The sequence below is a fragment of the Osmia bicornis genome, chromosome 5, assembly GCF_907164935.1.
Source record: "Osmia bicornis bicornis chromosome 5, iOsmBic2.1, whole genome shotgun sequence".
In the NCBI taxonomy this organism is placed as follows: Eukaryota; Metazoa; Arthropoda; class Insecta; order Hymenoptera; family Megachilidae; genus Osmia; species Osmia bicornis.
This window is the reverse complement of record NC_060220.1, coordinates 9,354,123-9,377,688: the sequence shown is the minus strand read 5'-3', so window position 1 is coordinate 9,377,688 and position 23,566 is coordinate 9,354,123. Positions and strand designations below refer to the sequence as shown.

At 45.5% G+C, this 23,566-nt stretch overlaps 1 protein-coding gene across 2 annotated transcripts in view; it reads right to left on the bottom strand.

The window, feature by feature from the left end:
- Positions 1-620: 620 nt before the first annotated feature.
- The window catches only part of LOC114878132 (cell wall protein IFF7-like), a 35,993-nt gene continuing 13,047 nt past the window's right edge, over positions 621-23,566 (bottom strand). The window contains exons 2-4 of one of the 2 annotated variants that reach the window (XM_029191572.2): positions 7,873-8,902; positions 7,627-7,686; positions 621-3,256 (exon numbers count right to left, since the gene is read on the bottom strand). In XM_029191572.2, coding sequence (XP_029047405.2) covers positions 3,063-3,256; positions 7,627-7,686; positions 7,873-8,902 — 1,284 coding nt within the window. In that variant the 3' untranslated portion in view covers positions 621-3,062. Of the gene's footprint in view, positions 3,257-7,626; positions 7,687-7,872; positions 8,906-23,566 lie in introns of both variants that reach the window. The other variant, XM_029191571.2, reaches the window with a different exon arrangement.

The following is a 23,566-nucleotide window of genomic DNA, read 5'->3' as shown; positions in this document are numbered from 1 at the left end:
CAAACGATTGTGGGCGAACTTTGATTAGTGGCAGACTTCACATGACTTCCAATTTCCGGTACAGAAACTTTATCGAGTGATAATAGATGGCCCCAGGGGTCTCATTGCTACGGTGAAGAAAACCATACCGACCTATTTGAAAAATTCTAGACGATTTCTCTATGTAATACAAATTAATTTGATATAAAAATGTATCATCAATATCGTACAACAATGGTACCTTTAGCACCATCTACCATTTGTAATCTAAAATTTTGTACGATCGATTGGAATCGATATTTATTGTTTTAAATTAGCTTATTTCAATGGTAACATAATAAACATTAATTACCCCCACATTATTCTAACATTACTTAAGAAAAACGAACGTCACAACTTGATCATAAATTCATTTTACAAATGAAACACCTACGCTAAAAAAAAGTACCTGTATCTAAGCATTGCAAAACAATTTTTTATATCGATAATCATTATTTCACACGATATTTGCGTCAATTTTTTTTTTTATGATATTGAGTAAAAATTATACAGTGAAATGTGAAGCACTAAAAGCAAAACAAATCGAAGAATGTATTCTATTTACCATGTTTTCTTCGAATAAAAATAATCGAACTCGTTAATGATAATATGTATAATACGTTTATATCATTGTACATTTAAATTACACAACACACAAATTACAAGATTTTTATAAACATTATGAACAAAATTGTAGAAAATCGTGCAAGAAAGTGCGTGAAAATTTCGTCGCAACAGCGTTTAATTGTTTATTTCGATAAATGAGGTATATCTGCGTAAACTTGTCGGACGAATTGATCGAGAATCGAAGGTTGAGAGGAAGTGTCGAAACGAATGAGGTAATACGGACCAGAGGAAAATCGTCAAGCGTGTTTAACCCTTTATCTCGAAGGAGTAGAAAGCAAAAAAACTAACTACGAATGAGTGACGATTAAGTAAAATGCGCGCGCAATTCTACGAATGGAAGTACGACGGATGCGCCAGAAGCTTCCAGCTGAATTTCGGATGAAATCGTAACCATTTCGAATTAATAGTCAAAGGAAATTTACTTTGATGTGTTTCGATAGTAGAAGATAGTGAATCGGAACACAACGATAAGTTGTATCATCGGAAATGACACGTTTTGTCATTTTTCCAGATTTGCCAACAAGTTGTATTACGTGGTGTGTAAGGCGCATGCGCACGCAATCGCACTCATGCGCACGCATGCGCATGTTTTGGTTTTTAGCGCGTGTTCAACCATTTAGATCGTTTTTTTCCATGCTATAAAAAAAAAACAACACGATGAAAAACATAGAAAACAAGAAGAAGTTGAAAAGAGAGTGAAGGAGAGAGGGTTGGGGTGAGGAGAAGAAAGAGAGAGAGTTAAAAGGGTTTACTTTTCATTCCTAACTCACGACTAATCGCAAGTGTCTAATCGCTGTTTTCTCGCTTATCGCTAATATATTATGCGGACTACTCTTTTTGTTTTCTTCAAAAGGCGAATAAGATACCGAATGAAATACTATGCCGACGGACCAGGTGGAGCGTCGATTTAAATATTTAAATCGAATATCGTACAAGCATATTGTTACATTAACTACATGTAAAGAACGCTTCTCTCGGAAAATCAACCGTGTCTACATTACTGGACTACATGATTCTAGTCTCTTCGATATCACGAAAGAAATACCATTGTATTCGCAACAGTTTTTACACACGCTTAATAACTGGCTACTTTTTTTTATATTTTCGTACTCTTTTGGAAGCGTACACGTAAATCCACGATTACAGAATTAGATAAAGGTGGGAATTTTTAACGTTAATCACTGACAAGTGTGTGGTGGTAACGATACATTTTCCTTAAACCTACTCACGTTTTCTCGAAAGTTAACACACTTTCGTCACAATGTTCCGATTCTGGCAGAAAATGAAACGCGTTCGATTTACTTTTTACTTGACAATTTCGCATACACGCTTTACGCGTGCGACAAAGAGAGATTGGAAAGAAGAAGAGTCAATTGGAAGGCGAATAATTGGGCACGAAACCGAAGGAAACATCTCTGTTAAGCAGTTGAATTGGATTGTCGAAAACTTTCGAGCTAACGAACGCGAACCGAATAAGAATGATGATGCTTTTCCTCGCGTCTCGCTTTCAGCGAACGACATTGCCAACCAAAAGCATACCTCGTTTTCGCGTTTCATCTTCGTCGACTTTCGATTATCCGTCGAAAATTGAACAACTACCTACCACGGATACAAATATTCCTGCGGACATTTTTGGAAATTTCTAAGTAAGAGGAATTCTCTCCCGCACTACTCTAGATAAATACTTTGATAAGTTACTTGGAAAAACTCTATGAAACGAGTAGTACAACGATTTACATATAACGCTTGTTCTGATTTTCGCATATTTTATCGTAAATACAAACCGTTAAATGTACAACGACACACGCGTTTGCTTCGATACTTTTGTTTATTTCTTTAGTCTTTTCTCTTTTCTACCAACTAACGAACAAAAGCTCGCCATTTAACGGAGTTACATCGTTGCTATGAAAATTTTCGCGAGCAACGAGAATATTGTACCCTATACGTTCTTTCGTTTGCTTCAAAAAAGGATTAAAAACGACGCGAAGAAAAATCATCGAGCAGCAGTGAAACGTTTAAGAATTCGTTTAGTGGTCCAGCCACTATGATCGCAATCGTTTTACGTGCGTGTTTCGTTAAACGTGTAACGAAATTTCTAAGCGAACTATCGAACGATCGTCTATCGAGAGATGCGATTAGCGCTCTTGTTCGACAAACTATCCTCCATAAAACCGTGCCGTGAACGAATCGGTCACAGGCGGTTAAGTACATATGTTAGAGTAGCTAAAGAGCGTTTACGCGTTCGTGGAGCTTTTTGGAGTGTCGACTCGCAGGTTCCTTCCAAGATACCTAGTAACGAGCTGGAAAAGTCTAAAGGCCTCGTCGAGAGAGACGGTTCGACGTGGAAGATGAAGGGAACTGGTGACGCGAACAAGAGTTCCAAAGGAAATAGGGAGGGAGTTGATGAAGCAGTACGCTCACTTGGCGTGCTGTTTCGGAAGATGCCGTTTCATGTGCAGAGCGAGATGGTCGCTTCTAGCGAAGGAACGCTCGCAAACGGCACACTTGAAGGGTTTCGCGCCAGTATGTTTCCGATAGTGACGAGTCAATTCGTCGCTTCTGGCGAACCGCCATTCGCATTCCGGCCACTGACACTGGTACGGTTTTTCACCTGAAACAAAAACGTGAACATTGTACATCGATGCCTGACTTACTTTCACTAGCTGCACACGTATAAGCCTTCTTTTCCTTTTTTATTTTTGCTTTGTATTCGCATACGGCACACTCGGTACACGGCATGCGAAATAGGAAATCGTAAAAATTGTATCCCGTTTAAACTAAAATCTAATTGTTCAACTTTTAACTTTCATCTTTCAGCAATAAGTGAATTGCGTTCGAAGCAGCCAATCGATCTCTCATCATTTAAGGTTAACGGGTTTCGAGCAGTACTTCGCTCGGCCATGGTCGCACTTTTCGCCACGGTGAAAAGTTAACTGGACTTGGAGCGTATGCATCCAAGGACCGTTGGATCGTTCGCAACGGGGAGAAGCAAAGGCAAGAGCAAGAGCAAGAGCAGAGAACAGGAGCGGGATTGCAGCAGCGAGAACGCGAACGGATTGCGCTAGAATACAGGTGAGCGTGTTGCGGCATGCGGGTACAGTTAAAGGTCAGCGCGGCATCTCTCGTAGCCTAAGGTACTGGTTCTTCGTTCCACCTATCGTCCTCTCAAAGAGCAACGCTTTGTTCTTTAATAGGTCCTTTTCCTTGGCCCAAGTACCGACGAATAGCGTACCGATGCAACGCTTCCCTTCCCTTCTTTTCCCTTCTTTTCCCTTCCTTTCCTTTCCTTTCCCTTCCTTTCTCTCTCCTCTCATGCTATCGCGTACGAAAACCGCCACGAATGCCCCGCCGATTCAAACGTATTTTTTTCTACCGGGACCCGACTCCCTTCGCCTGTTAACCCTTTTCGATCAAAGGTCATATAAACGTTTCGACTAGTTGATAGATTTTTATACGAGTCGTGCTCCGATCATGCTCGCTTACCGATTATCCTCTTGGATCGTTTAGATTCACGGCTGACGCGAGATACACCATTTAGACGAGTTTCTTACTGACGCGGCGCGATTATTGTCAACGGATAGGTATTCGCTCGAAGCGCGACAACAATCCCACCATGATCGCTCTCGATTATCCGCGTCATTCCAGTTATTTTCCCACTCGATGACGAATAACGAATTACCAATCTTTTTATTTGCAATTTGCACGAAAGTTAAGAGACAAGACGATAAAGTAAAATAAAATAAAATAAAACAAAAATACCGTGAAAAGGGTGAAATAATCGTAAGGCGAATAAATTTAGAGAAAGAGTGACAGGAAGACGACGGTTGTACACGCGTGTTGCTTACAAGAGAAAATAGCGAAAGAAGATTCGATAGCTGAGAAATCCGCCCACGCGTCGAAGCGGTCCGCGCTGACTCGTTCTCCACTGCGAAACGTCTCGACCCCGCTCGGTTCAGCTCGGTTCGGCTCGGTCTCGCTATGGAGACGACTCCAACCGGTCTTAGCCACACGCACGGATCCCATACAATCGGTATTACCACCACGACCGGCATCCATTCACGGTATTGCCCGTTCATGAGAATTCCGTGGAGATTTCTTCGAGTCGACGGAGCAAAGGGTCAACTCCAGCCAACTTTCCGATCATAATTTTTCTTCCACGTAAACACAGTCGCGTGCCCGTTCGTTCGTCCGTGCTAACGTCTGAATTCGATCGACGCGTTATCGACGATGCATTCGTATCTTTTAAAATTCGATTTTCGAATGAAAAGAGTAGGAAGTTGATAAGGATTGGAAAAGGTGGTATGCCCCTTGGTTCGACGACGCGACGCCTACGAACCTCGAGGCGTCCCCGTTAATTTTCGATCACTTTCACCGGGATACAATACGACACACTATGCTCTTCGCCACCCGCAGTCTCTTACGATTCAATCAATCGCTTATCTACTACGTATCTGTTCTAATTCTGCTTTTCGTTCCACCATTTTATTCTTCTAGCTTAGCTGAGCCATTTACAGAGACTCAAAGAGCATTTTCACAAATACTACTCGACAGTCTATCTTTGTATCTATCTATCTATCAACGTAATAAAAAATAAATTGCAAGAAAATTTCGAATCATTAATAATTCGAATCGTTTCATTATTAAACGATTTCTTTTGCTCCTTTAACCCTGTGAAACAAACTCTACACCGAAAAGATTTTTTTTTGTTTTTTAAATATGATCGAGGAAAGAAAAAAAAATTCTCACCCAAGGTTGTCTCGCACGAAAGGTTGGACTCGGTGAACGGGCACGAAATTTTCCTATTGAGAAGCACGCAACGCGTATGTATTGCTTCTTGCAGGCAGTATAACGCGTTGAATCGCATTAACGGAATACTAAGCGCGCCGTAATACCTTTGCGTCGTTGATCACGAATCGATCGACGACGTCCGCTTACGACCGGTCGAACAATCCTCGAATATAGACGTTCCACCTTGGACGGTGTATAATATACGAGCGATCGACCGATATTTTTTTCTGAACAATCGAGTCGGGTCGGGTCGAGTTATAGGATATGGGATATGGGATGGTGATGGGACGAGTATGGAACGATACACGCGTGTGCGTTGCGTGTATGCCGAGGTTCATCGCGAACAGAGAGAGAAACGGTGATAGAAGGAAGAAGGCACGGGGCGTTTCGCTCCGAGTTCATTCAAGACCAGCCATCGCCACGTGTTCCAGGCTCTCGACCCTCTAACTCCACCACTGACTTTCGCGATTCTTACTCGATCCGATTTCCCCACTGTTCCCGTTTATTCTTCTTTTCCACGAATTTCCTCCTTGACTCGATGAAAATTGATTTGCAACGGTAAGAGCGAAAACAGTTTTGTTGCGGGAAAGAAATTGAAAAAGTTAAAATGGCCCTTTCGAAGAACGAAGTAAACCAGGACGCGATCGCGGTCTTCTCGAACGATTCGAGTGCTGGAATCTCGCGAAGAGACCGGTCGGAGACTCGAGGCTCGAGGCACGCGCTGGCTCCTAAACGTTCTACAGAAGAGAAAGGGAAGTCTCGAAAGGAAAGAAAGATAGACCTGCCGCATAGCTCGAATTAATTTAGCGACGCCAAGACTAACGCGCTGGTCCTTTATCGACTCGATCAGAGGCAGGCTAGTAATTAAGGAATTCCAAGAGCGATCGCAACCGTACAAGAAATAAATCGACTCGCCGCGATTCCTTCTAAACGTCTCTCCGAATCTACCGATAAACGACTATGTGCATACATTTCGAAGGAAAGGCGAGACAAGTTATTTCACGGATGTAGAAAGTCCAGCAAAGTATGCGTTACAAACAATTTCAATCGATTCCCGTGGCAAAAATAGGAAACTGTACTTACTCTAATCGAATTTATCGATTTCAAGAACAGAAGCCTCGATTAAACGAACGTCGCATTATTTTCGTGGAAAGAAAAACAATAATTGGACAGTTCAACGAAGAAAAAGAGCAACGAGATGCATTGCGGTTAGCCAATTTCCAGTATTCAACGCGTGCGACACTATGACGAGTTACCGCAAAACCTCGAGATATCAATTGGAAAGTGGTACATCGCGCTTAAGATGCCTCTGGCTGGCATTCCGCGAGAGGCTGTCGAGCAGGCACGCGTGCACCTATCACCTATATCTCGTACCTCGCGACGCGTTTCTGCGTCAACGACCGCTTTCTCGAATCGCGATCGCGATCGCGATCCAACCCCTCTTCGATCTCAAACCTTCTCAGCTCGTAAAAGATACAATTTCAATCTCTCATACGTAAAAGGAAAGTTTTGAATCGATCGAAATGCATTCGCTAGACGCAACGCGACGACTCTGACGAAGATTCCGCGAGTCGGAGAAAGCCCTTTCCAGGGTGAACGTGTGGAAACACACGTAGGTGTAGATACGAGCGCGTTAGCGAGCAGCGTGTTTGGATACGGACAGGATGTGGGTCGCTAGTTCGAGTCTACGAAGCGGACTCCGAGTCGCATACCACGCTTCGTGCGTTCCTTATACGTTTACATATGATAGAGGCTCCTTTGCGCGACACCGCGCGCATGCACGGAAAGCCTAGAGAACAAGCAAACGAGAAAGACGCGGGATCGAAAGAGCGAGAGATAATTGGAGAAAAAGAGAGAATGCGCGAAACTTACTAAGGCCAGCAAGGGAGACAGAGATATTATAGATATAGAGAGAAAGAGAGAAAGGTTAAAGGAAGAAAGAGGTCGGAGAGAAGGAGAAACCGCGAGAACCGCGCCCTGCCCACGCTGCCGAGTGCTCGACCTCGTGTTTTCAAACGCTTTGCTTTCCTTTGCTTCCCTTCCCTTCCCTTCGCTTCGCTTCGCTTCGTAGATGAGCTACGTATATCTAATATCCACGGACGTTTCTTCTTAACGGCCTACAGTTTATCTGCTAATCGTTTTCGAACAGCTATTCGACCATCTAGGTCGTTGCCAGCAAGGAAATCGACTCACCTGTGTGTATCCGTTGGTGCGCCTTCAAGTGCGAACTCTTCGTGTAGACCTTTGTACAACCTGGAAAACGAAATAATTACGGATACCGTCAACTGTTCCTCAAATCGATGTCGTTGTTGTTGTTGTTGTTGTTGCTTCTCCGGAAGCGTCTGTATGCAAAATAATACTAAAAGCTTGTTTTTAGATTTGGAAAAACGCGATTTATGCCTCGACGCGACGGAACGGAAGCGGCGAATTCGCACTTACCTATAAAATCACAGTGGTGGACTCGTCGCTTCTCGAGCTCGGGATTGTTCCGTCTGTTGAATTTGGTGGAGATGGGCGAAGGTTGAATCCTGTGAGAAGGATTCATAATGGAAGGCTGTGGATAGGGTGGAGGCGGTGTCCGTCTCGGTGGTGCTCCTATCGGGGATCCAGGATCGGATATTGGCGGCGTCAATGGGGAAATATACATCAGCCTGGTCATCGAGCCGTAGAGCGGCGAAGTCGCTGTGCCTCCGATTTGATTCCCGTGACTATTCGTCGAATCGTTGTTGCTGTTGTTGCTACCGTTATTACCGCCATTGTTGTTGTTACTGTTACTATTGTTATTGTTACCGTTACCGGCGTTATTGTTGTTCCCGTGCCCATGACCATGCCCGTGTCCGTGTCCGTGCCCATGCCCCTGCCCGTTACCGTTGTTGTTCACGCTGACCGTGTTGTTATTGTTCGTGGTTGTATTGTTGTTGTTATTATTATTGGCGTTGTTGTTGTTGTTATTGTTGTTGTTGTTGTTGGATGAAAAGGTTTTGTAGGCGGTGGTCGTGGTTCGATGGTGAACAACTTGAGGGTCCGTCGAGGCTGGAGCATGACCGTTTACGTAAGTTTGTACCGAATTCGAGGTGGGCCCTTCGAGAAGGTGCAACGTCGGGGGCGGTGGCAACGGTTCGGTTTTAATCTCAACCGGGGACAATACAGGGGACGCGACATCCTCCGTCTCCATCTTGACATGCGACTGCGAAGCCAACATGTCCGCGTTCTCCGGATCCAACTTTTGGATACTCGAAGTAATGTCCTCCCAGAGCGGAGGCCTGAGGAACACGTCGTCGTCGTTGCCAGCCGGTTGACTCCTCGACGAAACGAAACTTGCTTGCGGTCGACAAACTGGCCCTCCGACCTCGAAAAAATCCTCCATCTGCACCGAAGACTCTCTCGAGTCCTTTTCCGGGTCATCTTCGTCGAGCTTCTGCAACCGATCGAGGTCCTGTCTGCACAACAACGTGTCCAGCTCCGAGGTCTGCTGAAAATACAAGACGAAGGTGGTCGGAAAACCGAGTTCGTACTGGCCGAAATCCTTTCGACGGCAAATGTTAAAGCTCTATCTTGTAAGGTCTAGACTCTAGAAAGACGCGGCTATCCGTTCAAACAAGGAACAGAGAAGGAAGAGGACAAGTTGGATCGAAGGTGTCGACGATGTAGGTTAAACGAGCAGACGGACAGGTAAGCGGACGAACGAGTGACTTGCGGTATGCTGATTTACGAAAGGGTACACGGCATGTTGTTCTCGGTTAATATGCAACAAATGAACGAACGAAGAAACGCAGGACGAACGCATCGCGAAGGATGTGCAACTTGAACTCTTCTACACCCCACGCCTGCCGCGCCAGTTCTACGATGCATATAACAAGAAAAGGTATAGCGGCAGCCGGAGGGAAAAGAAAGAAAGAAAGAAAGCAAGCAAGAAGGGCATAAGGGAAGGATAAAAGAGACAGCACGGTTTCGTTCCAAAGCCGAAGATGGGTGGGAGCGGAGCAGTGCCGCGTCATTCTTTGCATGATTTGTACACGCGCAACGCCGCCCTCCTGTGCCGTACTCTCTACGCTTTCGACGAATGCTCGTATATACTCTACGCACAGACCACATTACATTCCGAATATTTTAATATGCCGGGATACGAACAGCTCCAACGCCCCTTTCACGCTTCTTGCTCGCAAGCCCTGCGTCTCTTCTTCGCGTCCGACGCTCCTACGAATTTAAAAAAATCTCCCTGCTCCGTTTCATGAACCATAAGCAAATTCGGAAACAGTAACTCGATACGATGTTCGCATCGATCATCCAATTCAGGGGTATGAATTTCTTCGAGGAAAGTCTACGAACCGAGCGTTACTCCGTTCGAAAAATTTCGTATTACAACCTCGAGAACTCCGTTACCACGCGAATCGAAAGAAACGGTATGGAATACGTAGGATGAATTTTTAAACGCCATCCTTGTCGATCAAAGTTGTTATCGAGGTGTAAGAATTCCTGTCGCATCGCGGGCCGATGCGTTCGCTAACGACAAAACGGTTGCGAACACCTCGTCGCGGCTGAGCAAGTCGGTATTAACCGGAAAATTGTATCGAAAAAACATAACAACGTAACAAGGTATTATTGCCTAGTAAATCAAAGATCACAAGGAGATGAAAATTTTCGAGAGAAATGAACCGCAAAATTTTCCGTCGACACTTGGAAACGAAAACGCCGTCGCGATGGAAAATGACGAATCGATTAAAATTAAACAAAAAAACTCATTGGAAATTTTCGAACGATTCGGACTCACAGTCCGACGGGATTATATAGTGATTTATGAATTATTTACACAATGAATTATTCATCGTCGGAAGATTGGTATACTCGCAACACTCGATCGTACCTGATATGCAATTTGAAAAGGAGTTTGTAGGGAGACACGACATGCGCGCTTGCGCAGCAAATATTACATTTAAATGCCATATCGTCTTGGGCAGGATAGATACGAACCTCCGTACCTGCGTTCATCGATAAAATAACCAACAACGATTGCAAGCCTTTCGATCTCACCCTAACGTTACAGAGAACAAGAAACAGGAACGGAGAAAGGGTCGCGATCGTCGCCCAATGTAAGAAAACACAAGCATAAGTAGAAAAGCGCTGCAGAAGACAGCTATGACAGAAATTTTTTATCATCCCCCACTCTTCTCCGTTTGTGTCAAACACACAGGTAGGTGTAGGTACACGTTCGCGGTCTTTTGCTTTTTTCTATTTAATTTGGTTCGAGCGTGTCCCTCTCGAATCGTCGACGTTCTCCTTCCCGCATCACGATAATGATAGTGCGGAGCGCGAGCAAAGTTCGTCCATCCGGCTATTAATGCGCGTAATCATAGAGTCAGGGTCGACGGCGTTAATAATGCGTTTTCGAATCTGTCAGAGCGAGAACGAACACCCACGCCGCGGCGCGCCGTCGATAGAGATTGTGCGTCGTCATCATAACCGGAGAGCAAGATGAAAAACCTTTCCGATCGAGTTGCTTCGCGATCGCATTCGCGTTCGCGTTCGTGCCGCTTAACATTTTTTTATTCCGACCAACCGCGGCCTCGCCGACCGACCAAGGAACGCTCTAGCCGCTAGCCAGAGCTCGCGTTCTGCTCTCATTTGCAAGAATGGCGCGATTAATCGTTCGCAGCTTTTGTTTGCCCTTCGAACCGACTTTAATTAGGCGAAATCCAAGATCGACGAGAAAGAGAAAAGCTCGCATCTATAATAAAACCTTCTCTTTTTATGAAAAACAAATAATTCCGAAAACCCTGTCATCTGGCAGAACTTTTCCAATTAGATAAGCTTGATCGATAAAAAAGAAGAACGGAATAACAGAGGTTAGCAAACTTTGAAATTCATTGATAACTCTGTTTAACGAATAGCTGGAAGAAAGAAGTATAAAAACCGCGAGTAAAAGAACGCAGAGAAAAAGAGAAAAAGAGGAATTTTCCTAAATCGTCGCACCGATCCCCGAACGAGCGAACCTTAAGGAACGAAGACGCGGGTTCTCCATTTCTCGCCTCGTATATCATAATTATGGAAAGCGAATCGTTGGCTGAATTCAACGGCGATACAGGGACAGCTTTATCGTTCGGTCTATTTATCGAGTCTCGGGCCAAATGGGACAAGAAAGATGGATGAAAAGCCATGGCAAGGAAAGCGGCCATTCTGTACGCGGTAACGAAGCGTAGCGCGCAGAAGCGAGCTCGCCGAATCAATCTGGCGAGGCCACACCCTCTGACCTAAAGCCGTGTATTATCGCGATAAACGCGCGGCCAAATGTCAGCGGTACTCGGTGTCAGCCATTTTTCTTCGAAGCTTTCGCATCCAGGACGAACGAGCTTCCGAAATCGTACCGTTTGCCATCCTTCTGCCCTATCCAACCCTCCGTAACATCGTCGCATCGCCATAACGCCACCCCTCCGTCCTTAAACCCATCCACCCTACACCTATCTACCTGCTTACTTACCCATATTTTTAGTAAGTACCTACACTCGTATCGACAGATATTCGCAAACTGTCATCTATAGCTAACAATACGTACGGCTTAAAATTAGATATCTTTCAATTTAAAACTTTATCGATAAGATATATTAACAGTTATTGAATATTAAATGCTATCGAAGCATACCTATAGCTGCTTTATTCGAACAGTGAGAAGAAGCAAGAACGTTTGGAAAAGGAACGCGTCACCAGAACACGAAAAGGAGGAGGGCGCAAAGTTGTACGAAACTAATGGCAACTATACAACAGTGTCGTTTCATGCGCGGCAAGCCGGTAATTTACTTAAATGATGGCGCGAGATGGGCGACGCCTGTGGCCTGATCCAACCGCTCGAGAAGAAGAAGAAGAAGAAGAAGAAGAAGAAGAGGAGGAGGAGAAAGAAGAAAGTTTCGAGGCGAAGGTGAAAAGAAAGAAACGGAGGAGGAGGCGTGGCACAATCAAGGATTAAGTTCAAATGCAAATTTTCGTTTCTCGAGAATGTCAGTGGCCCCGGCATGGCACGACGAGCAGTGGTGCTTCCTTCGAAAATCAATCACCTTGCCGCTACGTTGGTCTTTGAGCGTGGATTTTAATTCGATCGGCTGCTCGACTCGATTTCGTTCCCATCGAGTATCTTCGCGAGGAAAAGCGAACGATAGAAGGGTAAATCGTAGCAGAGAGATCGTGATCGCGCTGAATCGCAACGGCAAGAAGCTGGTACTCCGATCGATGACCTATATATCGAATAACTATTTATTTCGCAACTCTGAACAGTTTGAGCGAACGTGCTTCGAGGTAGAGACAAAGGAGTCGAAGCCTACTCTATAAAAGCGTGAAAGAAGACAACAGCGTCGTTTCAAACGGGTCGATAACTTATTTAACCCATGGCAAAACGGCAGTAAGCGCTCGACGAGAACTGCATCTCGTCAAGAGGAGCAAATAAAGGAAAAAAAAGAAACGAATGGAATGTCGTTTCACGAAAGAAACGGAAAAGGAAATTTTTCGTCGAAAAACATTAAAAACGACAGAATTGAAAAGGTCGTTGGCTCGAACTTTGACCGGAAACGGAGCTACTCGCCAAGATCGGCTCGTCTCTTGTCTCGTCTCGTCTCGTCTCGAGTTAGCTCAGCTCAACTCCGTTTCAGTCTTCTCCTCTCTTGTGTTTTCTCGTGTTCTCTTGTCTTCTCCTGTTCGGTGTTCGAGGGGGCTGCACTGCCGCGGACACGTAGATTCTATCTTGCCATTCAGCCGCCTAGGTAATAAAACTCTTGCGTCCATTATTTACTTGCATTATCGTTACTTTACGCCTACGCGGACGCGCCACGTATTTATGGTGAAATTATTCAATGTTATTTCGTGGATATGAATAACGCGCGAGATACGGCCCACCGATAGACATATAATTCGCGAAATCTTCGACGAATTCAGGGAACGGGACGGGATATTTATCCGAAATAAATTTCTACCTATAATCCGGGTTATCGTTCGACGGGAGTCTATCGCGAGAGGGATGTCGCGTTCTCTTCGCTAAATTTCGTAAAACAAACAGATTCCAATCCATGCGATCGTCGCTCATGTCCAATCAAGGTTTCATTGCGTTTTCTATGAAAACGTTTTGATCGCGTCAAGTCCGTACTGTGTCAAGTCGCGTGAAAAGCGTTTGAAACGGAGAACGAGGATCCGGAGAAGGTATAAAGAGCGCGAGGGAACGAATTACTTTCCACGAGAGTATCATTGTTCCCTCTACACATTTCGTAACTAGATTGGCATTTGTGATGCAAGTCGAGCTACACTGACCTTTAAACAACTTTCTTTAGGCTACGCGTGACTTGATCTCAGAACTCGGCTCCTCGGTTGCCTCGTTCACCCAGTTGATACTACGTGCTTCTACGTACTAACTGCTACGTGCTGCTACGTACCGCTACGTGCTACGTTCGCCTCTAATTCGTTTAGAGATTCTACAGTCTTCGATATCTGCCTATACGTGTAGGTAGCAACTTTTCAACAAATTACTTTCGAGCTAAAATTCTCTTCTTTTGGACGCTCGATGCGACGCGACGCGACGACGCCGCGATGCGGCTGCGTTGCGCCATTGCTCTGCCAACAAATCGTTGTCTCGCTATGTGCTTCAGGTGTCTCACAAGCAGGCAATGCGAGCACGAATTTCAGCGCGAGAAACTCCGAAAGGAGCAAGTCTGCCGAATGCGCGCATCGGCGATTTCCCCGACCAAAGCAGGCCGCGCCGTTTCGCATCCGGGCGGTCTGTTACCGCGCCCCGCGACGCTGACCTCACGTACGCCGCGTTACCGTTACGTCGTCCATGTAATTGCCCGTCATCCAAATTATTCTTTCGCATTCTCTTTGGACGCAGCGAGAAACAATCGTCGCCTCGCGTCGCGATTTCATCGTAACCACAGGGCACGGAAATTTATGCGCGCCCAGACCCGCCGCGATCTCAACATTATAACGATCATAAATATGAAACAGAGCGAAAGCGAGGGATCGCGAGGATGCATCTAGGAAAAAAATCCACGAGTACCTTCTTCCTCCATCCGCACGCGTATCACGCGCGACTCGTTAACTCGGCAAACGCGAACACCGAAGAAACTGTTCGCGACGAGAAAAATAATCGGATAGGAACGGACACCTCGGATACGGGCGATGACAATGGCTGCTCGGCCAGTGACTTTCAGGACAGAAAATTACTTAATGAATATGGACATGCAACGCATTATGGCGTATTAAAAGGCACGTGCGCGCGTGGGCACATCTTCGTTCTTTCGTACCCTTTCACCCCACCTCATCCTGCGGCTTGACAGCCAACAGTTTGCGTTACCTTAGTCAGCGTTCACCCCCAAAGTGTCGCGTGTTCTACTCCCGCTCGCCCTGTGATATTGTTTCACGCTGTTTACCGAGCACGGAAAACGGAGACCCCTTTTCACCTAGCTATTCCATTCGATCGTCAATTTCTGCTGATCCTACCTAATAGAATTCTCCTTCTATCGCTTTTCCCTTGTCAACGGCCCATCGTCCAACTCTGAGAATTCTGTCAACACCCCCTTGGAAATGACGAGCAACGCGCGTGGAAAGTAACTCCAGAAACGATATTGCACGAGTTTTCGTTCGATTTTCCCGTGCCGCATTGGAGTTGACGACAGGTACTCTGGCTAGATTAACTGTCTCGGTCTAGGAAGAAGCGAAGACGCGATAAGGTCGCGTGGTTAACCCCGGATCGTTCGCTGGTCGCCGGTCGTCGGTCAAACGGTCGATCGGATTTATTCTTGCCCTGGTCGGTTCGGTCGGCTCGGTTGGCTCGGTTGGCTTGGCCGGCTTGCCTGCCGCTTCGTCATCGATCTCATTGTTAGACGGTCGGCTCACGCGATCCGCGCATCCCGTGGATCCACTCCCCTCGTTAGGAACCACGTGTCGTATATTATACGAGCGGAGCATCCTCGGGAACGCATAAATCTACGTGCAACGACAAATTGCCATTAAATCGAACGCCGTTCTCTCCGCTTTCTAGCTCTTATCTCCCAACGGTTAACGTTACCTCTTTCTCTTAACTCTTTTTTTCTTTGTTTCCGTTACAACGTGAAAAATAAACGCTTAAAATTGGCTCCGAGATGAAACGTAACTTTAAAGTAACAAAGGAATACCATTTACGTATGTAGAACACGACTCTGTGCCATTGTTCGTCGCTAGTCGCAAATTACTCTCGAATTTGTCCAGTGCTAGAGTGACGCACCGAACGGTGTTAGCTCGATAATTTCGCGACGATCGCAGTACGCACGATTACAACGTAGATTTTCACGGCGAACGTTCCATTGTATCGCGGCTTATTAAATTTCCAGGTGAATCGATCGGGCTTATCGTCGTCCCGTTCGTCCTCTGTGATCACGATCACCGCCGCACCGTTCCGAGTACAATGATCGACGATCGCGCTCGCTCGTATGAGGAACAAGATTATCGTTATCGAGACCAAACGGTTACGCAATGACGCGCATGAGTCACTGAAAAGTCGATCCAGGGTGATCCCTGTGGCAAAACCGGGATCACTCTCTCTTGGCAACGACGTGCCGCATTAGCGTGATTACACGCTTCGCTCGCAGACCAGTCAGCTGGTAGCGCGTCCAACTTCCGTGCTACCTGGTCATCCCCCTTGTAATTTGCACCTGGTGCTTTGATTCTATCTACTCTTCTCTGCTTCGAGTAATCCCGATAATGCGCTCAGTTCCCTCCATCCGACCAACTGCGATCAAGAAGCAACAATCTTACGCGTTTTTTCTACAATACATATAAAAGCTTTGAAATGATACAAAAAAGATGACAAAGCGTCGCGTCGGTGATTATCAATGGCGCGCAAAACGATGTAGGTCAAACGGAAAGAGGCGTCGAACAAGAAGTCATTTAATCATTTGATCGACGTCGATCGTTTCGGAATCGTGGCACGGGAATGGAACACCTACGTGTTCCGGAGGCGTTCTCGTGTTGACGAAAGTAATAGGGCGGCTGTTCCGCTCGAAAGATCGTTACACGCGTATCTAGGAACCCCCCGTAAACGTGGCTGCCCCCGCTAATGCACTTTTAATTAATTAAACGAGCCAATGGGCCGACCCCCCCCTGTTCCTCCATGCGTCTCGTGCTTCTCGTGCTGACCGACCTCGCGTGCCGGCTGTCTGCCCTGCTCTAGGTGCAAACTCATCCCCACGGACAAAACTCCCCTCCTTCCTTCAACCCCCTTTCCGTCTAATCTGAAACCTTTTACCCGACAAACGACACAATCTGCCATCCTGGCAATCTCTCGGAATCTTCTTTCTTTTCTTATTTCCCATCTACCGTCGATCCAAACTACCTAGCTACGTGCTTACCACCCACATCAGCATGACCGACTGTCTCCCTAATTCATTAAATTTACCATTCGACAATACTTTTTTTTCACGTGCCTTATAATCTCTGTAATTCTAATTGTTACAATTATTGCCGGTAGGAATCTATAAACTGATTATTACTGTAAATTACACACGTTTATAGCTAATTAACCGCTGCGATTTGTGCTATTTCACGAACCGCTCCTCTTCTTCAGCGCAAAGTAAACCTAATTTAGCTTTTCTTCGTTTACTTGTTTATCTACGCGACCCAACCTGACCTCTTATAAAGAAGGAGTAACAAAGACGAGGATAAAAATAAAGATAAAGATAAAATCGTAGAGATTCACGGCCAGTGGAATAGAAAACGGGCGTTGAACCAGTGGTGGTTGCGAGACGATATTTACGAGGTTCGAAAGCTAGAGAGTCTCGTTAATTAAATGGTTTATGGGCTCGACTAAATATTCGAATTTTTGTATTCAATTAGCTACGGGTCGCCGAGGGCGGTGTCTCGAAAAGCGCGACTATACACGCCGGATAGGGGGTTGCTTCGGGCTGCTCGAGATGCAAGACGATTAGAATGAATGGCCGACATAAATCAGCCGGCTCGTTGGAGCGGGCGCGTGAAGGCGCGGAATAGGAGAAGAGGACGCGATCCGGAACGTGGACGAACGCAGGCCGCTGCTGCCGTTGCTGCCGCCACCACCGCTGCTACCTGACCACCGATTCTGGATCAAGATCCACGCGCTTCGTTTCACCGTCTAAGCTCTCCCGTTTACCACTCTCTAGTTTTCTCGCTCCTCTCTTCTCATCTCTGCTTTGCTTCGTTTCGCTTGCAAACTCAGCCCCGATTTCTCCTTCACCATGGCCAATCTAAGGACCTACTCCTACCCTATCCGAATAATCCTGATCCATATGCTTCTTCCTTTCTTCCTTCCTATCTTCCGTTGATTTCTTTCTTTCCTCTCCTATCCGTCGAAAATAAACGAGCAACGTTGACACTGTTCCAACACACACCTTCTTTCTTTCGTTATCGCTTTTGAAGAAATCTAATTGTCGCAATTGCTTTTATTGATTCGTCTTCGAATTTATTGCACGATCCTATCGACAAATTCTTGTCGACATGAATCGATTAACTCGCTATAAAATTGTGTAGCTGGTCAGGTTAATTTCGTGGTAAATCAAGGTAGTTTGTCAGTTGTTTTTTTTTCACCGTTCTCCCTCGGCATTTCGCAGTTTCACGAACGACCAAGCACGATCGAGTTTGCGAATCGAGGTGCGAACGTAACGATTCGTAGAGCTGATTACCAGAACCTGGATTCGGTGTCAGCGAGAAGAACCGGTTGGAACGAGGAACCTTCGACGAAAGCGACAGTCCCAGCATTCTGGATCGCAGCTACGTTTTGCTCGCACACTCGCGCTTAACGGGCGACACACTTTTCTCGAAAGTTTCGCGACAAAATTTGCGATTCTGGAAGAAAGATCGATCCACGCTTGAATTTCTAGAAAGATAAGAGGGAAAATAAGAGGAAAGAAGTTCGAAATCGTAATCGTCCAAGATTCGAATCATCGCGTCACCGAGGCAGTAGCGATCATAAAATTATAATCCTACGAAGAATTCGATGATATCTCAGCAAGACGAAGAGGATGTCAGATGACAATACGAGGAACGTCATCCTGCGGTGACTTACGTCAGGAACTATACTCATCGGTATAAATTAATCGCTTCATCCCCTCTGGCAAGTGTAACCGATTCTACCAACCTACCTACCTACTTACCGCCTGAAATGAAAATCCATAATATCGATGCCCGATCGTACGATCGGTGGATCGGCGAACCGAGGTCGATTACGGAAGCAAAAGTATCCTTGTATCATCGTGTTCGACGAAAAGCTAGGAGTGGCGAGATTTCTAATAATCGGTGATCTAGTCGAGTTTTGGAACGAGTCAAATCGATCGATCTCACATCGATCTCGTATATCACGAATCGGCGCCATTAATGCTTTCTAACGAATAGACGGCAATTTCATTACGATTAGCGTGGCCGGCTTTGTGGCGGGCTTTGTGCCGAGCGACTGGAATGTTTGAACAAGTGCGTGGGCGTGAACGAACCGTGGTCGGGGATGACGATTGTTCGGAGGCAGCCAGGTATATCCTCGTGCGTGTACACCGACACGAGTGCCTTTAAACGCATACACACGAGCAACGGACGAGACAAGACGAAAACTCGGCTCCTCCACTCAACGGTGAGCATGTTTCCTGATGGGGTCATCAGCGCGAATTAACATACTGGGTGGACTCGTATGACACGCACACGTGCGCTTCTCTCTACCAACCTTTCCATCTGACTCTGTTCACCTTTCTCTTTTCTTCCCTATCCTCTGCTTTCCTCTCGTCTCATTTACTTCTCTTTGCTTTTCTTCAAAAAAAAAAACAAGATTTCCAACTCCTACTTTCATTGCCTCCGCTTCGTGCAGCTGAAAGCAGTGATTCGACCAAGAGTTTGCGTGCCTTGGACGTATCGCGGGTACACTAGCAAACCGTAGATGGCGATAAAACACGAGGCGATAAAGGTAACTAAAAATGTGATAAAGCAACGACCATCATTTCGAGAAATCCGAGAAATCCGAGGAATCGGAGAAATCGTAAGCCAAGATTACTCTACCGATCTCGATACGAAACTGAGGCGTCCCTTAGATTAGCCAAAATTTTCATTGTTATCGAGAAACAGTAGCGTCGACTTTTCTCGCGAGAAATGAAAATTGACTGGCTTCGACGAATTCCGGAGGATGCGGGGACTGATCCCTCTCGAGGTTAGACGAATACAATAAGACAATTACGAGAAAAGGATGAAGAGGAAGATAGACGGATTAGACGGTAGTCGTCTGGTAGAGAGGTAAGCCCCAATCAGCTTTTACTCGCAAACGAATACCCGATGTATTTATCATAGGTTGTCTTCTTCGCATCGCAACAAACATATTTCCTCCCGATCTCCGGATCTATTTTCTCGTTCAAAGGCGTAGAAAGAATTTCTTCGCGTCTTTCGACTCCAACGAAATATTCAACGTTTCATTTCTTGTTAAATATTTTGACAGAAATTAATTTAATTTCACAACCATTTTGGTTGAATATCTCAGTCGTAAAATTTCCCCAGATATCCTTGATACTTATGCGTATATAACCAAACGTGTTCAAAGCGAGCCCATTTATCTCTTATCACGAATCCGGTGTAATCGATTGCGTAACGTGAACGATCTTGATAGAGAATTCGAAGGTTGGTTAAAAAATCGTCAAACTGCCACGCCAATGGGCAACGAACGTTGTCGAACCGACCGGTCCCCGATCGACGGGACGAAATTTGACAGGATACGGGGCGAGAAGGTAGAATGGAGATGCTCAGCGGGACATTAATACCTAGAGCTCGTGTGTCGTGTCTTCTCGATTCGACTAGGAAACGTCCAACGTTTCTGCCAAATCTCACTTAGCAGATCAACCACCGATACGAGAATAGTGAATAGGAGAATAAGGGAGAGACCAGGTAAGGGAAGCGACTTGAACGAGAACACTTGTGTGTCGCTGATGCGTCCAATAACTCCAGAAACTCAACCGTGTAATCTGTTTGCTCTAGCCGTGTCAATAGCGAGCCTATTATTTGCTTTCCAGCAAAACCTCTTGCTCTCGACAGGATACATTGATTTTCTCTCAAGTGCCGAAAAACTAAAAAATTGATTAGAATTGATCGTATAAGGTGTAACACTCGTAGAACAGAGATAACAATTATCTTCCTTTAAATTGTTAGAAACTACTCGTTACTCGAACGTGGCTTCGGTTAATTTATTAATAGACGCATTAGTGAAATTACGAGCAAAGCAAGGTGGTGCGTGTTTCGAGCGTGCTACTAGGAATCGCTTTAGTGAATATTTTTTCGCAAGGACGCGGTATTTGACGCGAGGGACACGCGAGCACCGAGCATCTTCCTTTCACGCCTTTCTGCCCTTTCTGCCCTTTCTAGATCTAACATATCTGTCATAGCGATACCATCGAAACATCTGTTTGTTTAAACTTGAAAATATGTCCGCGCAATTCCAGCGACTGTAACGCGATATCTCACGGTGGAATAACTATCTGGAAATCGAGAACATCAAACGAACAGACTTGCAAAAACTCGTTCGAATTCTAGCAGAAGTTAGCGGAACTCTTTGGAGGTCCTTCGATTTCAACCGTTTAAAGTTTAAAGAGATGAAAATTTTGAAAAAGATGCGACGCGACGCGACGGGTGACAGAGCATCGATCGGCCGCGTTTTACACGCGAAATGATCGTGAAATGTCAGAATTTCAAAGGATGCGCCATAACCTTTCGTTCAAAGAAGACGCTACGCGAGCCGGTTTCAGGTGCCGTCTATCCAGCGAACGCTGTCATATTATTGTATATGTCATTGAAATAATACACAATTGCATGTGCGTCGAGTCGCATGCCAAACGCATTGTGCAACTATCGCACCATCGTTAGAATCTCCTCCGTCAGGAATTTGACTAATGCCTGATTTCATCATCGACCGATCGAACTGTCCACGTCCGCCGAACTCTCGATCGCGATACTTACATTGTGACAGCTTCTGACAAAACGGCATCGTTTTTCTTCGCACACCACGCTAACAACAATCGATACTACGAGACACTTTGAGCGCCGGAAAAGATACCGAGAATAGATGCAGTATCGAAAACTTTTCGAACGACCGAATCTACCGAACGTATAGTCGTATCGTCGTTGATTTGTGGCCATTAATTTTCTGGTCGGACACCGACTTTGACTCGGCGTACCATTAACTGTCCTATTCCACCGATCGAACGCTCTGGCCAACCTTGACGCGTTTATCGTCGAAACGTGTCTTTTCACCTTTCAGAAAATATATCGGCCCTTCCTGTCTCATCCAGCTTCGTTCCGCTCCATTCTATGTAGTTCGTCCAATAAAAATTCTTGAAATTTTCAAATCAACCATTTCACGCTCGATGCTAACAAATTCTTCCGGCGTAAACTAATTACTACCGATCTACCGTCTTATTTCATTCGTGTTCAATCGGTAAGTTTACGATGAAACTTAGCGGTTGTACATACATGTAATTGCATAGTTTAGATCGCAGGTAGAAAGGTAGAAAATGCGGTAAACCAAAGGTAAAACGTGCACGTCCGTCCAATCGACTCCGAAACGAGGTTCGAGCGATGATTAATACCCATATTTGGGCGCGGTACAGCTGGGACCGCGATCGCGTTAGGGCTACTTAACTCCGAATAAATCTTTCGAAAAGGTAGGGTGAAAGAGCCTTTCCATGGTGTATCCCGCCGAGTACAATCACGCCCCGCTATACAGAAATCTTGCTAATCGCGTTATCCTGATACTCCGATCTTTAAAAGCTTTCCATTTTTTTACGAGTAGCCATGCTGGCAGGTGGCCCACCAATCGACCGATTCCTACCTGTCCACCGAAGACTCGGCATATGTCCACCACCATTGAGGGTGCGCTTCTTCGAAGGAAATCCCTTTGCTCGACGCGACGATGGGACCTAGTTAAATGAGGATCGAGCGATCATCGTTACGAGTGGCATCGATGCAACCAACAGATATTTCCTAATAAGATTGGCGAACGCGTTAATTGGCACAATGAAAATAAACATTGCATTAAAGATACGATCGTTTCATTTTTCCATCGATCGTTTACCTTGCTACCTATTTCCTGTTATTAACAAAGTAACTACGCTGCTCGAAGCCTTCTTTTTTCCTGTTTTTTAATTACTCGAGTAAATTACACTCGTGACAATTCTCGTTACTGATCACCGTGATCTTATAGATCGAACTAGCCCATTGAAAAACAGCTCGAGAAAAGGAAGGAAGGTACGACAGTGAATAAGAGAGACAAAGTCGAGTTCATTCCTATCCAATTATCGAGACATCCTTTTGTTGATATTTCCAAAGGTGATAGGGTCACGAACAACATAGTCACGGTAGACTGTAATGTCGGAAAAAGGAATTGTCGTCGGCTGAAAGTAGTCAAAGAGTTAGACGAAGAGAAGAGGGCGAACGTAGGAAACAGTGAGCTAGGAGGAAGAGAACGAAGCAAACAAGAGGTGTAGGAGAAGGAGGAGAAGGAGGAGCAGGAGGAGGAGAAATAAAGAGGGAAAGGGAGAATATGGAGAGAAATAGAGAAGAAATGAGGAGAGGAGAGGAGAGGAGAGGAGAGGAGCGCTATGGAGAGCGCTCACATCACATTCTAGGCTATTCCGCATTCTGTTCCCCCACTTTCCAGCGTTCACAAGCCACCGGCTCACCTCTACGCCTCCGTGACTGCTGGAAAAGTTGTATAACGAACACGTACGCGTGTACCTGACACGTACGTTCGCCTCATCCAAGTGTTTCGCATCTGGCTGTGTACCTACCTATGTACATATACTATGAACCCCTTTATACGAACACGGGGGCTACCTATGACACGAGGAACTCACCTGCGGGAACACGTTCGCCTATGTGTGCTGCTGCAAATTCACCAACAGCGGCACGGCCACCGAACGAACGACCAGCAACACGCGTACACTCACGGAGACACGCGTTTAAACTTCCTTCTTACTTAGCGTTGCCAATGTTGCCAATTCCTTTTCCAATTTTTCACCATCACCATTTTCAACGATCCATTGGACCAGGGCCGAATAAAGGGCTTTTCCAGCTTAAAAAATCGATCTACCAAAAAGCTGGCCAACGAACCAGATGGCAAACTTTTACTATACTT